The sequence below is a fragment of the Daphnia pulicaria genome, chromosome 7 (assembly GCF_021234035.1).
Source record: "Daphnia pulicaria isolate SC F1-1A chromosome 7, SC_F0-13Bv2, whole genome shotgun sequence".
Classification (NCBI taxonomy): Eukaryota; Metazoa; Arthropoda; class Branchiopoda; order Diplostraca; family Daphniidae; genus Daphnia; species Daphnia pulicaria.
The window spans coordinates 16,220,042-16,237,785 of NC_060919.1; the positions used below are offsets into that span (position 1 = coordinate 16,220,042).

The 17,744-nt window shown below is 41.1% G+C and overlaps 4 protein-coding genes across 18 annotated transcripts; 3 read left to right on the top strand and 1 right to left on the bottom strand.

Moving 5' to 3' along the window:
- Nucleotides 1–151: 151 nt before the first annotated feature.
- Nucleotides 152–780, top strand: LOC124351043 (26S proteasome complex subunit SEM1-like). Its single transcript, XM_046801801.1, has 3 exons — nt 152–389; nt 493–589; nt 662–780. Exons 1-3 carry the CDS (start codon nt 284–286, stop codon nt 699–701), a joined length of 243 nt encoding a protein of 80 aa, XP_046657757.1. The 5' UTR covers nt 152–283; the 3' UTR covers nt 702–780.
- A 436-nt stretch (nt 781–1,216) lies between these two features.
- Nucleotides 1,217–4,950, top strand: LOC124350992. 3 transcript variants are annotated; one of them, XM_046801736.1, is made up of 16 exons: nt 1,217–1,374; nt 1,429–1,548; nt 1,618–1,828; nt 1,906–2,045; nt 2,115–2,325; nt 2,424–2,623; nt 2,704–2,917; nt 3,017–3,175; nt 3,287–3,346; nt 3,413–3,484; nt 3,569–3,736; nt 3,800–3,886; nt 3,962–4,048; nt 4,122–4,232; nt 4,303–4,406; nt 4,498–4,950. In XM_046801736.1, the coding sequence occupies exons 2-16, from the start codon at nt 1,442–1,444 to the stop codon at nt 4,889–4,891; spliced, it is 2,325 nt and encodes a 774-aa protein (XP_046657692.1). In that variant the 5' UTR covers nt 1,217–1,374; nt 1,429–1,441; the 3' UTR covers nt 4,892–4,950. The 3 variants fall into 3 exon arrangements, with proteins under 3 accessions (XP_046657692.1, XP_046657694.1, XP_046657693.1); XM_046801737.1 differs by having other exon boundaries at nt 1,243–1,374; nt 1,438–1,548; XM_046801738.1 differs by lacking the exons at nt 1,618–1,828; nt 1,906–2,045.
- Nucleotides 4,912–10,516, top strand: LOC124350990. 12 transcript variants are annotated; one of them, XM_046801728.1, is made up of 12 exons: nt 4,912–4,991; nt 5,181–5,445; nt 5,558–5,769; nt 5,951–6,061; nt 6,390–6,584; nt 6,865–6,974; nt 7,090–7,424; nt 7,486–7,884; nt 7,948–8,025; nt 8,095–8,592; nt 8,671–8,793; nt 8,856–10,516. In XM_046801728.1, exons 7-12 carry the CDS (start codon nt 7,112–7,114, stop codon nt 10,340–10,342), a joined length of 2,898 nt encoding a protein of 965 aa, XP_046657684.1. In that variant the 5' UTR covers nt 4,912–4,991; nt 5,181–5,445; nt 5,558–5,769; nt 5,951–6,061; nt 6,390–6,584; nt 6,865–6,974; nt 7,090–7,111; the 3' UTR covers nt 10,343–10,516. The 12 variants fall into 12 exon arrangements, with proteins under 12 accessions (XP_046657684.1, XP_046657681.1, XP_046657685.1 ...); XM_046801725.1 differs by having other exon boundaries at nt 4,955–5,050; XM_046801729.1 differs by lacking the exon at nt 4,912–4,991 and having other exon boundaries at nt 5,044–5,445; nt 5,558–5,617; nt 5,730–5,837.
- Nucleotides 10,505–13,169, bottom strand: LOC124350995 (collagen alpha-1(III) chain-like). Of its 2 annotated transcripts, XM_046801739.1 has the most exons (10): nt 12,891–13,169; nt 12,506–12,800; nt 12,008–12,418; nt 11,770–11,940; nt 11,619–11,708; nt 11,386–11,547; nt 11,213–11,320; nt 11,101–11,151; nt 10,826–11,026; nt 10,505–10,750 (listed from the first exon to the last, which is right to left on the bottom strand). In XM_046801739.1, exons 1-10 carry the CDS (start codon nt 12,900–12,902, stop codon nt 10,653–10,655), a joined length of 1,599 nt encoding a protein of 532 aa, XP_046657695.1. In that variant the 5' UTR covers nt 12,903–13,169; the 3' UTR covers nt 10,505–10,652. The 2 variants fall into 2 exon arrangements, with proteins under 2 accessions (XP_046657695.1, XP_046657696.1); XM_046801740.1 differs by lacking the exon at nt 12,891–13,169 and having other exon boundaries at nt 12,008–12,426; nt 12,506–12,622.
- Between the last annotated feature and the right edge of the window lie 4,575 nt (nt 13,170–17,744).

Here is a 17,744-nt window from a genome sequence, read left to right on the forward strand (position 1 = left end):
AATTTGCGCCGCAAATGAAGATAAGGGTTTCTAAATTTTCTATTTATATTCCTTCCTTACTTTTTAAAAATTCGCGGCAACGTTCGACTGGTTTTTCTGATGTTCACCGCCATCTATGGTTAATATTATGTAACAAACCCAGCAGACGCCTTTTTGAAAACGCCAAGTCAGAAGTTACGACCAGTCAGCTTGAAGTCAGACTCAGAACCGTCGAGTTAGAAACACAGAACTTCAGTGAATTACACTGTTAAAAATCAAACCATCTCTTAATAACAGTTCAGTCATGGCAGATGTGAAGATCGAAAAAACTGACTCCACCACCGAAAAGCCAAAAGTAGATTTAGGTCTGCTCGAGGAAGACGATGAATTCGAAGAGTTTCCAGCTGATGGTAACATTTCTTACTACCTAGCGAACTTAAAATTGCATTTAAACTTAATTGCCTGTACTTAAAACACATGTTCATAGTTACATGTACCCATTGAATATTGCAGATTGGACTGGCAAAGAAGAAGATGCTGACGATGTCAATGTCTGGGAAGACAACTGGGATGATGACAACGTTGAAGATGATTTCAGCCAGCAATTGAGGTTTGAATACTTGTAGAAATTATTAATGACTTAATTTGGTGTAACCATAAAATCTTTTTATTTATTTCATAGGGCTGCTCTGGAGAAACAAGGCGTTAAAATGGAACAGTGATCATTAAAATAACACACCCATTTTATTGTACCACTGTTCACTTAAAAATTGAATACAATACTGTCTCTTTTGTATTTAATTATCTTGGCATTTCTTTTAGAAATGTTCTAGAATTGGATTTGCCAGTCAATTAGTTCCTTTTAAGTTATAATGGAATCCTTCCTAAATTTTTCTAACAAGTTTCTAATTGAATCCTGTCCCAGACAAAGTTGCTCAATCTGTAAATATCTTCCTCTAAAATGGGACTCCCCAGCATCATATTCCATACCAATGAACCATTCCCAAACCCAAATTTATTTTTTAATTATCAACAGTTTCACAACATTCAAAGCAGATTGGCCCTATGGCAGTCCTAACCGCTACCGCTAGGGTTCTGATTTATTTATTTTTATTATTGTCATACTGTCATTTATTAATTTTAAAACTAACATTACCACAGATTGACAGATTTTATTCAATTCAAGTAATTACTAGATTATATGATTACAACGTTGTCCTTATGTCAAATCTGTTTGATTGTTTCGTAATCGTAAGTTCGTAACGATTAGTAGCTAGCAGACATACATTGAATTTTATCCGTTTTCCTCACCAGATCAAGACGGCATTTGAAAAGTGTAAACAAACTGCCAAGGCCTAAATGGTTTCAATTTTTGACGATAGCTAGAGAAAAAGGGTAAACAATTAAAATAATAATATGGTGAATCAATCCAACATAAGTATATTTTAGTGTTAAAAGGACAATGGATGGGATTTGCATTGCAACTGCAACTGATGCCAATGAACTCCAATCAGAATTGGATGATGATGGAAGGCCTAAAAGTACCAGTAGTGATACATCCATCCCACTGTAAGTTACATCTTTATAGCAATTTGCAGTAGACAGGGACTTCAATTAATTGTAACCATATTTTTCTAGTGAAGATGATACCTTGGCTGACACTGTCAGTAATAAAAAACTAGTTTTAGTTCCCAGCACAATGTTTGAATACATTGGACCTGTCCCAGGAAAAGACATGTCTCACTTCAAATGCTTACTGGGCTGTTTACCTACATACAATACCAACGGTTCTCTGAAGTACATCTCTTGCTCGAACAGCTCAAGATTCAATATTCGTAGGCATGTGAAGGTAGATGCTATTGTAAACATGTTAAGAGTTTCAATTTCAATATAAACTAATTTAAAAAAAAACTTGTTACCTTTTAGTTAAAACACAAGGCTAAGCTGAATCAGTTTGATAATGAAACAGCAAATTTACATGGATATGCAACTGCCAATGAACACCAATCAGGATTGGATGATGATGGAAGGCCTAAAAGTACCAGTAGTGATACATCCATCCCACTGTAAGTTATATCTTTATGGCAATTTGCAGTAGACAGGGACTTTATCTAATTGTAACCATATTTCTCTAGTGAAGATGATACCTTGGGGGACACTGTCAGTAATAAAAAACCAGTTGTAGTTCCCAGCACAATGTTTGAATATATTGGACCTGTCACAGGAACCGACATGTCCCACTTCAAATGCTTAATGGGCTGTTTACCTACATACAATACCAACGGTTCTCCGAAGTACATATCTTGCTCGAACAACTCTAGATTCAATATTCGCAGGCATGTGAAGGTAGATATATAAATAGATAACAAAATGTATTTTATTATACATCTTAGAGTTTCAATTTTTAATAAAACAAATAATTCAAACAATTTGTTGCCTTTTAGTCAAAGCACGAAGCTAAACTGAAGCAGTTTGATAATGAAACCAAAAATTTGCATGGAGAACCAACAAAAAAGAGGAGTAAATCATCATCTCAGAATCTGAAACAGAATTGTCAAAAGAATGATGACATTCCTAGTAAAACTGTGTCCTGCCAAACAGAATTTGGTGGTTTGGGATCTAATGATACCACCACCAATCCACTGTAAGTATGCAAACATATAGCTACCGAGTACCGACTTAATTTTAACTGCTAAATAATTCTTTAATGTTGATACTGTATAGCAAAGACAAAGATCACTCTACCAAATCCATCGGATTCAAGAAACCTATTAAAGTTCCAAGAACAATGTTTCAGTACATTGGCCCTGGAAAAGGAACAGAAATGTCTCTATTTAAATGTTTGCTTGGATGTTTACCAATGTACAACTCCAATGGCACAGAAAAATATATTTCTTGTGCCAACAGTTCACGGTTCAATCTCCGCAGGCACGTCAAGGTTGATGCTCTCTCTTTAGTCTTTAATCTACAGCTCATTTGAAGTTTTATGGACAAGGTTAAAAAAGTTTGATTCATTTTTTATTTTATTTTTTTTCAGTTCAAACACAAATCCAAACTGCATCTGTTCAATGAAAAGTCCAAGCGGCAGCGTTCTTTGAAAGAAGATCTCACAGACAAACAGAGCGAATCTGCACGGTTTCAACTCAGACAAATGCTCAACCAGCAAGAAAATCCGCTTCGAGACAAAACAGTCGGGGTACGTGTCGTTCAACTATATACTAAAGACGTTAATTATGCATATGTTTGGTATTCTAACCGTCTATCATAAGAGATTTATTAATTCAAGTATTTTTTTTTTTTACTTTAGGAAACTCCCCATAAGTCTTTAAGTATAACGGAAGATTCGACATCTTCCGCTAATTCACTGGTAAGTTGTCGACGCTCTTAAAAGAATCTGTTTCAGGTTATTATTATGTACTCTTTGATATTGCAGGTTGAAACAACCAGAGATAAAAACCACTCCGTTATCGAAAATTCGCCTTTACCTTTTGTTGATGTCACGGATGTAAGTTTCACAATCATCCCGCTCTTCGTTGTCCTATTTTTTAAAATTTATGCGCTGGTTTGCGATTAACAAGTGCTGTCTCAGTATCTTCAGATGACCCTTGATGTTCAGCCATCTTCGGCGAGAGGTGGAAGTGTACCTTCTTTTCCTAGTCAACAGGAGGCTGTAGATCAAAGCGACTCCGCTTCAGAAAACCTATCGATCTCATCGAATCTTGTACGCCGAATGTACTCTTCTTCTTCTTCGTCGAAAGTATGAATAGTGTTCGTTTTTTATCGATCAAGATGTCAGTAAATTCAATTGTGTGATTGACAGGAAAAATCCACCGGGACAATAGCCAACAAAGATAGTAGTGGTGTTTCGAGGTTAAGTCGATCCTTGTCGACACCAGAAAACGAAAATGTAAGAAATTTTATAAGTGACTTTATAGTAGATACATAGTCCAATGTTAAACATTAAGATCAAAATTTTATGTAGCCTTTGCAGTCCTGTCAAGAAGCCAAACAGACAGATTCACCTTCGAGTGTTGATATTGACTATTTGCATTTTCCTCGTGCAATAACGGTAAATAATCGCTTAAGTCGTCGCGCCGCCTTCTTTATGAATATCAGCATTAATTTTCCACTTTGGCTCATAGGTAGATCCAGTTTTCCAAGATGGTATAGATGAACCAGACCCACCAGTGAATACACCGACAGCACTTTTTCGCCATTCGTCTAGGTCCTCGCAAGCCATTACAAAACAAGCTGTAAGTTGTTCCATGACTGAATTAAATTCCTACGTAAAGTTTCACGGTGTAATACATTTTTAATTATTAGATAACTACGAAAGAACTTTCAAAAACAGTAGAAGGCAGAAGTATAAAAGATGGTGCACAGTTGAACCCTCATCTAATAAAACCTTCTGCGCTCCCTCTGAAAGAGTACGTGATAATTTTAACTTTTTGAATTTCAATTATTTCGAGGTGGTCTAAATGAAACTAAAATCAAAATTTGTTTCCTTTCTATTGACAGGTTGAAATTATCGCCAAACGAATCCACTGCCTTTCAAGATAAATTTGGTAATCATGTCTACTGGCTTCAGCTGATCAAGCGGCCTAGACTTGTTGGCAACTCTGTTCTGTGGAACGATGTGTACCAGGAGCTTCAGCCAACGCGAATCGATACCGTTCCGGGCAAATGCGAAATCAAGTTTCGAACATTTTTAAATGGAAATGTCATCACCAAGTACTACAAACCAGTCAAGTTGAGTCAAAAAGCGAGTGACGCCATCGATAACTACCCGTTTGCCGCCTGGACACCGCTGATCACAGTCTCAACCGAAACGATTCACGTTTTAAAGCTCGCTCGCATCACGGGGATCGACGATCCAATGCTGCCGCTCATTCCAGAACTGATTATTTCTTGACAGTTGTTCTTAATATCTCACCCGGTTGTAAAAATGTGGATATTAAACGGATGATTTCGTTAAATTAAATACGAATTCGCCCAACTCTGCCCTCGGCGGGGTAACGCAATCTTTTTTTTTTTTTAACTATTCTTAATTTGTATCCGGTGCGGATTAAAGGTAATTTTGTCCCAATTATTTTTCTCAATTTTTTATCTAAGTTTAACTCATTAATACTTGGGTAATTTTCCTTGAATCCTCAGTTTAACGCCTGTACCTAATCTTAATCTGTCATCCTTTCAAGAAACAGGCTCTGAGATCAGTCGACAAAATCTTGCGCACCTGCTTCCATCAATACCCATTCAATCATTTTCTTCTCTGGCCACATCATTTTAGCTAAAGCCTCGCAATTGCAAATAGATTTTTACCTGTAATTAGTAAAATCCCTCGTCCTCATTAAGCAGCATAGTATGGGCGTGGCTTTTAAGACAGCTTATCACCTTTCAAACTTCCAGCCCTACGCCCCCACTGCACACGGATCATTTTCGACTGGCTTGTTCTACTAAACTAACACAGTAAGTTGCAACTTGTAGGAAAACTTGTCCGTCTCTCCAGACCAATTAAATGGGACAAACTAAAGAAATTATTTTCTTCTTTACTCTTAATTGTTTCTACCTTTTTGAATAGCCACGCTCTCATTACCATAGCTTGAATTCTTGAACCGGACCTGTTCTTCCGTGCCTTGAGGTGATTTTGTTAGGGGCTGCGTGTTAGTGCGGCGATCTTGTAGCGGTTCGCTTGAACTGATTTCAATGGATGGACGGAATTCGCTGAACACGTGTTCTCCATTTCCTTCCAGGTCTTCCAGCCCACTATATAGACGCGTCCAGGCAGAAGCGGTACGTACCTGAAACAGCGAAACAAATTCGGTTTCATTCAAGTGAAATGCAATTTATAGATCCCTAGGGTAGGGTCCAACCATCTTTCCTTTTTTTATCACTTTATTGTTAACTGAATTGGGGGGATGAAAGTTCCCCCTACTGAATTCTGTCCAACCCCCCGCTTGTTTTTCTTTCACAGGCTGTTCCGACCCCCAACTGGCCCCCACCTGAAAAAACACAAAACAAAACAGGATGGAAACAATTCTGAAAGGCTGAGCAGCTGCTATCGAGTTACAATCTCCTGGAGAAGGTCAGACCCCATACTCTTATTGAACCTTCGCCATTAAAAAACCGAGTTTCAATTTTCAATTTTCAAAATTTGAAGGACGCCATTCAGACGGGCAAACATTTGTCATTTTTTGAAAATCTTTTTGACAACTCCTTTATTTCATTAGTTTTCGCAAACTTTTGGGCCATTTTGGGTTAACTGAATTTTGTCTTTTATTTTCCCTTCTATGAGATTTCGTTTCTTATTGGTTCAGCCTGTAGTATAGACATTTTATAAGCCCCATACGGGGTCGACGAGCCGACAGTCCCATAGCTACCGTAAAGAAACCCAAAGCATTCCTTTTTTCTAGGGGGGTACGACCCCTAGTCTACCTCGCTTCCCGGCAGTTGAAAGTGTGTCCGATTTCAGTCGTAGTGCAGACGTCCAACGTTCAACTGCGTCGCTACATGTCTCAGGATTCGTTAACTACTCACTTTGGATGGATTTCCAGTTTTGGTGCCTGTAGATAACGGAAAAATTTGTGATTTCATCATTGTTCTATCTAGTAAGTGAAAATCCTAGTTTCCTTAATTACCGTAGTGGCCATGTGTGTTAGATAAAACAAAGCGTGTTGCAATAAATAAGCGATCCATCATACAACACGATGACAGCAAAGACAAAAGAAAATTCTTTGTGGATGCTGCAAGACGTCCGTCATTTTTGACAGTTGCCGATTTTGTGTTTAGTAGAGAATAGCTTTTCTTCTCTACACTGTAATTTTTTTTTAAGTTAAGTAATCTTATACTTTGAAGGCCTTTGTTTTCTAAAATAATTGCATTGTTTAGTGTCCTCATTAGCAGCATAGTTTGGGCGTGGCAGCTTTCAAACTCTCAGCCCTACGCCCCCACTGCACTCGGATCATTTTTAACTGGCTTGTTCTACTATAACTAACACAGTAAGTTGCAACTTGCAACTTGAACTTTGCAACTTGCTTGAATTGAAAAACGAAAAGTGAATTTTCTAGATTGTGGATAAAAAACGTTTTTTTTTTTATTGTTGTGTGATCACAGATTCCGGACATTCCGATTCGAGATGGAAAATATGTGCATCATCAAGATTGCGGATGAGAAGCGTAGGACGCGAACTTTGATCCAAGGGTCGGTCAAGAGCACGCTGGAGAAGCATTTCCAGATGGAACAGAGGCCGTCGCTGGAAACCATCGCCAAACTGGCGGCGTGTTTACGAATTAAAAAGAAAATCGTCCGCATTTGGTTCTGCAATCGGCGATACAGGGAGAGATACATGAAACCGCTCACACCATCAAATACTACATCGGTCTCACCGATTCCGGCCGAGATTGTGGATCCTCTCGATTCCGCCAACTTGTCGCCAGTTCAATCAACAGGTCCTTATCATCACCAAAATCACTAAATATGAACATTGTACTCAATTTCTTTTACTTGCAGCTGAATTGTCTCCGAGTGTCCAGGACTCGCTTCGGCCGAGTGTCCAGGACTCGCTTCGGCCGAGCGTCCAGGACTCGACTGTTTCGTCTGGCACTCCCAACAAAAGGGCGGTGCTGGAAGGATCGCCAAAGGATGCTCTGGAGAAACACTTTGCAATGGAACCCAAGCCGTCACTGGCGACCATCGCTTGGTTGGCCGATTCTCTGCGGATGAAAGCGGAAGTAGTGCGCACCTGGTTCGGCAACCGACGCTGCAAGGAAAAACGAATGAAGAAGTTTACCACTTTAATGACGCCCATGAGACAAACTCGACTGTCAGCTTCACGAGTTTTGAGGAGCGGCGACATTGCGGATGAAACAGCAGAGACGTCTCAATTTGTCAATGGAAATAACTCGGCAGGTTAGTCATTCACAATCTCAGCTTCGTCATTGAAATAATTCTAATTATCTTTTGAATGTTTAGCAGATTTGAGCGGTATTGGTGTGGATCCTTTGGAACGTCCTTCATTAGACAACGTTGAAAATGAAATTTCTTTAGTTGGTACGTGGAAACGATCCTTCTCACAACTGTGACGTAATATTACAATTATTTTAACAAAAATTCCAATAGAAGATCAAACATCTGGACAAGCAACTGCCGAAACCAATTCAATAAGTGAGGAGACAAACAATGAGCTGCCTGAAATGGAATACTCTGTCGAATCGCCGGAGCAGGAGGATTCGACTGTACCGTCTGACGTTCGTTTCACCAGCTGTCAGCCCCGTCAGTTCAAGACGTCCAGGAAGAGGACGTTGATCGAAGGATCGCTCAAGGATGCGCTGGAGAAACACTTTGACCAAGACCCCAAGCCTTCGCTCAAGGCGATCGTCTCGCTGGCCCGTTCTCTCCGTTTGAAAGCGAAAGTGGTGCGCGTCTGGTTCGCCAACCGACGACACAAGCAAAAGTACTTGAATCCAATCGCCAAATCAAATAGGCCAGGAAATCGGGCAGCTTCACAGCAAGCTCCGGTCCCTTGCCCAATCGCGGATGAAACCGCCGACACTGCTATGAGGGATCACGATGGGTCTGTTAACGAAAACAATTCTTCGACAGTCGAACAAATAACTGGTAAGTTGATTTTCATCAAAGCGATCCTCAAAGATTCTCCTGAGAGTAGTTTCTAAATATTTTTGAAATTTTCGATAGATTCTGATCAAAATGACGAATCTATTCCAGCAAGTAAGCCTGAAACTGCAATGCCTGAAATTATCAGCCGTTCTTCAAATTCAACTGCTCCATCTGAAACCGCCGCTATTAAAAGAACTTCTGGTACGTTTTGGATGACACATCACACGATTTTCGCTTAAACATTAAATATTTCTTTCAATTAGGAGGTTCGTTCAAAAACGGTAGACCGTGGGGTCCTCTTTCACGTCGTCGACCAGTGATTGAAGATCAAACTGAACAAGATGAAATTGAAATTACGGAAACACTTTTGGAGTCGACGAGAAAACTTTGTTTCGCCGAGAGGCTAATCAAAAGATGCAAGAAGATTGGCAACCAGAACGAGATGGATGTGTACGCCATCCCACTCATCAGATCGACCGAGTCTGATTCCACTTTCGAGCGGTTCTCTTTCGGCCTTGCCGATGAGCTGGCAGAGCACCGGACGGTCCTGGTGCTGGGCGCCGACGGATCGAATCGGTCGAAATTCATCAACGGGATCGTCAACTTTATCTTTGGTGTCGAGCAGGACGACAGTTTCCGTTTCCAGCTCATCGACGAAGAAGAAACGAACGGCGTCAAGGTCTACGACATCCACCACACCTTTAGCTTCCGCGTATCGTATTCCATCACTATCGTCGCCGCGCCAAGTTACGACACCGTCACCAACGACTCGCAATATTTCAGGGACCAGAATGTTGCGAAAATGTTGCTGGGCGCGATGGAGAAGGACGGAGGCATCCAGCAGCTGGACATGATTTGTAATGTTGTCACAGAAGCCGTCGTCGACCAATCATTCATGTCCATTTTCGGCAAGGACATGGCCGGAAGCATCTACAACTGGCAGCCGTTTAACCACCTGGGTGACACCTGCTCATGGCTGGAGGTGATCCAGCGCTTCTGCACGGCCCTGGCCGACAATACCAATCCCAAATCGCTGTCGCTGACCAAACAGGTGCTGCAAGAGCGGAAGCAGATGGAAGCGGTGACGGACGGACTGGAGTCGCTGGTCAAAATCGGCCACGGCAAGATGAAGGAGGTGGACAAGGCGAAGCAGATGATCGTCTTTTGCGACTCGCAGATCCAGTCGACGGACGAAGAGGAAGACGAGTGTTTCGTGGTGGAAATGAAGAAGAAGGTCGAGCTTCCGGCCGGAGAGTGGGTCTACAACTGCAACCGCTGCTACGTCACCTGTCACGACGCGTTCTTCAAGGAGGAACCGGTCGAGGACGGACATTTGAATTCGGAGGATCTTTACGAGTCGACCGTCACCGGCTACTGCTCCGTCTGCCCGGATCAGTGCAATTTGATTATGCACTCGAACCAGCCCTACCGCTGGGTGTCGGTCGAGAAGGTGACCAAGGTCTCGCCGGATCTCGGCAAAATCCAAAGGAACGAAGCCGAAATCAAGTGGAAGGACATCAAGTCCAAGGGTCGGGATCTCATCAAAGTGCTGGAAAAGGATCTGGCCGCAAACGGCAAGGTCGTTCTGGAACATTTCGCAGCCACCTGGCGGTGCATCCAGCGGCTCAACAGGATCGCTCTCCGCGGTAACTCGTTCCTGACTCGGAAAGTCTTTGACGTTCTCTACGACGCCGAACAGCTGATAAAAGAACTCGGCTTCCAGGACGGACTAGCAAGTTTGAAGAACTAGACGTTATGTAATTATTTGTTGTCTAATTTTCCGTGTATTAATTGTACAACTTGTAATAATGATGTTGGCAACTTGATCAACCATTCAGAAATCATCGGTCTCTCTGTATTTTTAAATTTTTATTATTTTTTCAAAAGAAAATGAGCGCATCAAAGAATAAACTCTGCATCTCCATGTTGCCAAATGTATTTTTTGATCAATTTCTAATAATAACTGGTACAAGTTTTTGGTATCCCTTTTGGAGACCAAATATAAATTAACAATATGATAATCTATTATAGCAATTAGAAACCAATGGTGCGGACTAAATTTAACCTCCAGGCACTCCGGGCACTCCTGGACTTCCGGGAACTCCATTTTGACCTGCCGGTCCGGCCTCTCCCGGTATTCCATTCTCACCCGGCAAACCTGAAATTCAAATTGGTATTCAACATTGACAAAATGTGACGAAATTTCAGCTCGACTAATAATTATTGAGCTTACCTGGACTACCGGGCGATCCCGGTGATCCTGGACTGCCAGGGGTACCTCCTGTGCCTGGCGTTCCTCCAGTGCCAGGAGTTCCTTCCGGACCAACCGCTCCTGGAATTCCGGGCTCGCCAGATTCGCCAGGAAGTCCAGGAGTGCCTGGATCTCCGTTATCGCCGGCCGTTCCATGTAGGCCGTGAAGTCCCGGATCTCCGCCTTTAATTTTTTTAATGGTTTAAGTAAAATTTAAAAAATTGACTACCATATCATAAAAGAGTATTTAGATTTACCTTTTCCGTCCGTTCCGTCTTTACCGGACGTGCCACTTGGCCCAACAGGACCTTGACATCAAAATCTTATATGTAGACCAATATTATTTACTGTCATCTTATTAATCTATACCTTGAGCTCCTGTTTGTCCATCTTGGCCTTCTTGTCCATCCGTACCATCTTGACCAAATTGGCCGGCTGTGCCGTCACTGCCGTCCTTTCCGTCTTGCCCCGGTGGCCCTAAATCAAATTTCCGATTATTTAAGTTGTCTGCTAGTGAATGAACATCAATTAATATCCTTTACCTGGCGGTCCCGGAGCTCCGTCCTGTCCATCTTTTCCGTTTTGGCCATCTCTGCCATCCTGGCCGTCCTTGCCGTTTTCGCCCGACTGTCCCGGTGGACCTTGAGCTCCATCTTGCCCGTCTCGCCCATCTTTTCCATCCTGCCCATTTGTTCCAGACAATCCTGTTTCGTAATTTTTGTTTAAATTTTAACAGCTGTGATGGAATTCTGATTAAAATTATAAATGATATTACCTGTCAGGCCGGGAGCTCCGTCTTGTCCATCTTTGCCATCCTTGCCTTCAACTCCATCTCGCCCGTCTTTTCCATCAGTTCCGTCTCTCCCTTTTATCCAAATTTTAAAATTAAAAAATTGACTGGAACAAACTAACAGAGTCGCGAATACCTGAAACGCCGGGAACACCCGGCGGGCCTTGTGATCCTTGCACTCCTGGCGGACCCTGAACGCCCTGAACGCCGGAAGAACCCTGAACCCCTTGCAATCCTTGAGGCCCTTGCACGCCAGGAGGTCCTAGCGTGCCGGACATTCCATCTCGTCCGTCTTTCCCTGGTGGCCCTATAATTAATATTCAATTGATGCGCTTTTACAGCAACCGTCAATGAAAATTAATTTTGACTTTTACCTGGTGGCCCCATTAAGTTGAAGAACCACGGCAACCCAGAGCCACTGGATTGTTTCTTTTTGTGATAATAATGCTGCTGATGATGATCCTCCTCATCGTCTTCATCCCGAACGATACCGGAAGGTTTGCGATTTTTCGGATTGGGCTTTCTTCTTCTTTTAGTTTGGTTATTAGCCACCGGCCAGACGGGCCTCCTGGCTTCGGCTACTCCGCCAGCATTGAACGAATTCAAATCTTGGCGCTCCAATTTGCTATCGTCGTCGTGTCCTATTAGCGGATAATTAATGCGCAATCCGGCGACGCTGCTCTTCTTTAAAGCCACCAGACCCGTTTGACCCATGGACGACAGTATCCTCGACCATTCTCCTTTACTTTTGGATTGTTCACGGCTGGAAACGGGACGGCGATGGCCTAATCAACTGAGAACAAATTAGGCCCAGCCAAAATTTAATAACTTTGGTGTATCCACACATTGCGCAGCCATGTTGGAACTCCTACCGTAATTGACGATGACCCGCGATGGATGGTCCCACATTTCGTAATGAGACCGGACTGGTGGCGGCCAAGAGTGAAGCGATGGATATCCATCATCGTGAAAATAATTCGGATATCTGTAAACTCGTCTGGATTGTAATTGCTGTCTGTAATAGTGTCCCCTATGTTGCTGCTGGTAAGGGAAATAAGAGCGACTGGACCGAGTCAAATGAATTGCCCGGCTGTCAATAACTGTCGAGTTGCCCGTCGGGAACGCCAAATAAGCCGCTACCAAGTACACTAAAGGTCCAACAACAAACTGCAACACGAAAAAATAACACAAAGGTAATCAACTAGACATTCATTGATGATAAATGTACTCAAGGGGAGGAAAATAATGTCGATTTACCAGAAACTTCATGTTGTTGGCGATCACTTGAGCAGCGAAAATAAAAGATATTCGTCCAAGATGTTTTCGATCAAGTCCAGCAGATTTATCACGTTGCAAACGCCATCACTACTACTGGCGCCCAGCTCAGTTCGGGGACTGATGTGAGCGCACTCACGTCGAGTTCAAATAGAAAGCGCTAGACTAAAGCGTTCACCTTTATTATTTTCTTTTTTTCTTAACAATAAGAATCCCGTAGGTATTTTTGTTATTTTTTTACTTCTTCTGAGCTTTCGTAAGTCCCCGAAGGCGGGATGCAAAGTGGGTTAGGTCAGCATATACAACAACGTCTCTCTCCCGCTGCACTGTTCACAATTTTCAGCTTTGGGCGTGAACTTTTTTTACAAACTCAAAGCACGGACCAACTACCTGGCGTGTAGCCGCATAACCTTTAACCGTTAAGTGAACGCAAGTCCTAATCGACATACAGCAAAAACTCAAGTGCGCGTTTCTTATATTTGACACGAAATCATTTTTTCTTTCAAGTGACATTTGAATTCCCGCGCGCAACTGGTCGTCGGACCCAAAATTGGGATTCTTTTCTTTTACAATTTTGTTATTTCCCGATTTTAAGAATTATCTTTCCGCAAGAGCGTAATAAAATGCCATTTGAGTGTTTCCGCGATTGCGGAAGATCTGATACCTTGCAGTTTGTATTTTCATCCACGTTTGGTCAGAAAAGGAGAAGCTCGGAGAGACTCTTAAATAATTTGCAGACTCTTAACATTGGGCGGGGACAACGCAATAAATATAAATGCAATGGCGATTTGGCTGCGATTTTGCGATTGTGGACACGCGACCGAACACGACAATTTCATTTTTAACGAGCGGAGGAAAAAAGGATGCGCGTGAGACGCCTCTCGTATTTCATCGAAAATTCCGAATGTTACACGAATTACATTTTTACTTTTATGTCTATGCAACACGTAAAATCGCGATTTTTTGTTCAGCTATTCTGTCCTGTTTATCCATGTCCTATTTCAGAAGGATGCGCATTTTTGAAGGAAAACAGGATAAGGGGGAAACAAAAATGTTGAAGGTTCACTCACCGTCCCCCGCTGAGCCCCAAAAGCGAATGCCGTCACAACCGAGAATAGGAAGACAAAAAAAAAAAAAAAATAGTCGTACCGTATATTATTATTATAGTGAATGATTACAGGTGAAATAGAGTTGGATATACACACGCAGGTAAACTGTATAGACCAAATATAGCTTGTTGCGGTTCAAATTTTAAATATCGTTGCCTACATATTATAGCGCTCAGAAGAAGCGAGTAAATAAATATAGTGTTTAATTTTTATACGTTTAATAATAAATTGTGAATTATGTTCTACTAATAAGCGAACTTGGCGTACCCAGCGAACCCGGTGAACCTAAACTGTTTATTCCCTTTTTAGTTTTAGAATTTCTTTTTCCGTGTTTGGCTATTTTTATTATACATCGTTGCCGATAGAATCTGCATGTAAATCGTCAATTTTGATTTACTTTTAGCTTGTATGCCCATACACCTGCACACACAAGAACATTGGGCGGGTTGAAGTTAGTATATAGAGTCTAGACAAATAATTGTCGGAGAGAATATTAATGTAGGGGGCAAGGCAAAAGGTATTTTTGTAATCAAGTTATGGCACGGGAGACACAGTCGGATGAGAGCAAAGCTCGCCGCTATTAATTCATTCAAACAATCATACCGAATTTTTGTCGAAAGATCTGGCTGATTGTAGACTATACTCTTTGCATAGCAACTGTGATGCCCACCCAGCAACCGGTATTTGATTGTTTATACCAGTTCCCGGATTGGAATCAGAATCTGCATATAGTTGTATACCCGTAATTTAATTCTGAGCTCATCCCGCTTGGAATATGGAATAAAGCTGTATATTAAATTGCAGATTCAAATCGGGCTGTATAAGAGGTTTTATTAGCGCAGGCATATCAATTGCATTGCAAATTTACGAAAAAGGAAATACACAAATTTCCCCGCTGCTGTGACCTGAAATTGACACACCTCTGCTATACGCAACGTTAGTCCCTAATAATAAAGAAAGAGGAACCGTCTAGCCGGTAGCATCAGTTTTATTAGATAACGTAAAATTATAGTATACAATCGCTATATAATACCCCAAGCGCAAGAAGGTCTTTCAATCTATCTTTTATTTGGCGCAGGCCACACATGAGAATGGAGAAGAACATGTATTATAAAATATCTTCAAAGGCAAAGTAATATTAGTACTAGAGTATATAGCTATATAGCATAGACAACTTCATACGGGTGAATGATTCCAGGAAGCGCTAGAGTGTAGCATTACAAGCGTAATGTCTCATGCAAATTTTATTTTATATTTTTTGAAAATACCAGACGCTATATAAACTCATTGACTATATACAGAAGAACTATAAAGCTGTAAATGTGAATAGCCCCCCCGAAACTTATATAATATGTATAGGTTTAGACCAAATCTGCACTATGTGTGCTCAGTGCTGCATCGTCACCATTAAAATGCGCACATTTTACACAAATGACAGTTAGACGAATTGACAAGAGCGGGAAAATTCCCGCGGGATATTTGTTTCACCCAATGCTCCCATTCATCAAGATATATTCTAGAGATAAACACAGCACGCAAAGCTCTCGCAATTTGTTCGAGTCACCGGAGCTTGTCCGAAATTGACTACAGGCGATTAATATCAGACGTATGGGTGTGTTATAATTTATTTTATTTTTTGAGTGGGGTTTCAGGAAAAAAGAAACAGCCTGAAATATTTCACGGTTTTCCTCTTCAATCTAAATGTCATCCTCCCTTTTTTAGAGTGACTGATGATCGAGGCTTTTCTGCATGGGATAACTGTAATGCGTTATACATAGTGCTGCGCTATCGCTATATAGAAGTAGCCTTTTAGAAGCAACCAGCACAGTCCATTTATTCTTCTATACAGCGATTTGATTTTTTGGGTGGCTCAAAAATAGAACCTTATCTATCGGCATTCCGATTGGTTTGACATTTCTTCTCGGATCTCGGATTTTTTTTGGTGAATAGTTCACGTCGAACGCCGCATTGTGGCTTCTTTTTAGAAAGATGCTGCTGGGTGCTGCTGTATAGGGTTAGATAACATTTTCCAGATGGCGACAAAAAACATACTGCACATCTGAAATTCCAATCGCTTTATAATAACTCTTCCGAGCTCTGTAATAAATCGAATTATTCCCAATAAATTTATGGACTCTGATAGCAACTTGGGCGTTTGATTTTGAGACTGGATATTATTAGTCTATAGGCGGATTTATATAAGAGCATGCTATGCATAGCTGGATCTAGGCACAGCAGATAATGATGATACCAGCATCTCCACGATCTTGGAATAAGATTAAAATAGCAATTTGTTACAAGCTCAACGAGCCCCCCGTCGAAGATGACGCAGGATAATTATTATTATGATTCTCCCGCGTGATTCCCCGAACTCAAAAGGCATTGAGCGTAATTATCTCTCTAGTCTAAATCGGGTATAGAGACCCATTTTTGGTCGCTGATGGGGGGTCGATGGCCTCATTTATTATACAACATTTATTTTCACATGTCTGTGTAATTTTCGTGCGTTTGGCACAGGCCAACGACTTTGAGCGCGTAATACGTAATATAGCCCAGTGACTGCTCTCAGGTGCTGTCTAGAGTAGTCTAGACATGGTTTAACACAGTGCTGCTGCTGCAGTCAGAAAAATGTGAAGAAACTGTGCTAAGGTGTGATTGCCAATCTATTACACAAAATGTATAAGGAGAATGTGTGCGTGAGAAAAAACTGGGTCTTATCATTTTTATTATTCAAATTCCGTGTGTGTGGATGCTCCCGGCCGCGCCCGGCCCCACATAATAAAAAAAATTGAGTGAAATTGTTTTTTCTACCTCTTTTCCTTGGCTAAACTGTTTTTTGTTTTGTTTTTTTTTTGTTTTTTTTTTTTTAAATTCTTGGTTCTGTACATTTCTATTTTCTGTGCGCAAGTTATGTTTGTCTACTCACCATACACAGTTGAAGGGGATTTGCTGGAATTTTATACTTATTTTGCATTCCAGGTGGTACGCCTCTCTCCAACAAATCACGAGAAAATAATTAAAAACTGCTGCCATACGTCCAGTAAAATGTAAATAAAGAGGATGCAGGAATCAAAGAAAAAAATTAATTATGTGTACCGAGTTGAACCGAGAAATGAAATAATCGCAATAGCTGACGTAATATATATAACGCTACTTGAGAAAAAGTGAATTTAAATCTAGCGAGTTAAATGAGCTATTAAGTTGTCTGCCAGCAGTATGAATAGTTACGTAATAAAATGTGTAGTAAATGTCAAGCGTAAATACAGAATTTATTATGACATTACAAAATGGTAAACCGGGTGCGGCCAAAATAAGGATTTTCGAATGGCCGCGTAACGTGTATATCGCGTTTACGGTCACGCCATTAACTTTCATAATAGTCTCCCATTACGTATAGATTATTGCCAAGCTTATGGCTATAGACCTATTGAAAATTGCCCGTGAAATTTTGGTTTTCTTTCCTTTCTCTTCTTTATTTTATATTCACGTCACGTTTCATATTTTGACGTTGAAAACCTCATCCGAACATCCGATCGGCTCCAGACGGACCATCACTTCTATAGACAGACTATATTATTATACATGCATGCGTCTATATTAGCTATATTACCATGAGATACGCGTGATTTTTTTTTCACAGTCAACGGGACTTTTGAAAGGGTCGGATACTGCCGTTTACTTTTCGCACCACTTTGTGCAAAGCAAATATATTTTTCACACTAAAATG

Bases quoted from the DNA above. Each gene is read 5' to 3' on its own strand.
- LOC124351043 (XM_046801801.1), top strand. From the start codon at position 284: ATGGCAGATGTGAAGATCGAAAAAACTGACTCCACCACCGAAAAGCCA. The intron at 390-492 runs GTAACATTTCTT...TGAATATTGCAG, and splicing joins CGAAGAGTTTCCAGCTGATG to ATTGGACTGGCAAAGAAGAA. The intron at 590-661 runs GTTTGAATACTT...TTTATTTCATAG, and splicing joins GATTTCAGCCAGCAATTGAG to GGCTGCTCTGGAGAAACAAG.
- LOC124350992 (XM_046801736.1), top strand. From the start codon at position 1,442: ATGGATGGGATTTGCATTGCAACTGCAACTGATGCCAATGAACTCCAA. The intron at 1,829-1,905 runs GTAGATGCTATT...GTTACCTTTTAG, and splicing joins ATATTCGTAGGCATGTGAAG to TTAAAACACAAGGCTAAGCT. The intron at 4,407-4,497 runs GTACGTGATAAT...TTCTATTGACAG, and splicing joins TCTGCGCTCCCTCTGAAAGA to GTTGAAATTATCGCCAAACG.
- LOC124350990 (XM_046801728.1), top strand. From the start codon at position 7,112: ATGGAAAATATGTGCATCATCAAGATTGCGGATGAGAAGCGTAGGACG. The intron at 8,026-8,094 runs GTACGTGGAAAC...AAATTCCAATAG, and splicing joins AAATGAAATTTCTTTAGTTG to AAGATCAAACATCTGGACAA. The intron at 8,593-8,670 runs GTAAGTTGATTT...AATTTTCGATAG, and splicing joins GACAGTCGAACAAATAACTG to ATTCTGATCAAAATGACGAA.
- LOC124350995 (XM_046801739.1), bottom strand. The intron at 11,941-12,007 runs GTAAAAGTCAAA...TATTAATTATAG, and splicing joins CAACTTAATGGGGCCACCAG to GGCCACCAGGGAAAGACGGA. The intron at 11,709-11,769 runs GTATTCGCGACT...TTTGGATAAAAG, and splicing joins GGGTGTTCCCGGCGTTTCAG to GGAGAGACGGAACTGATGGA.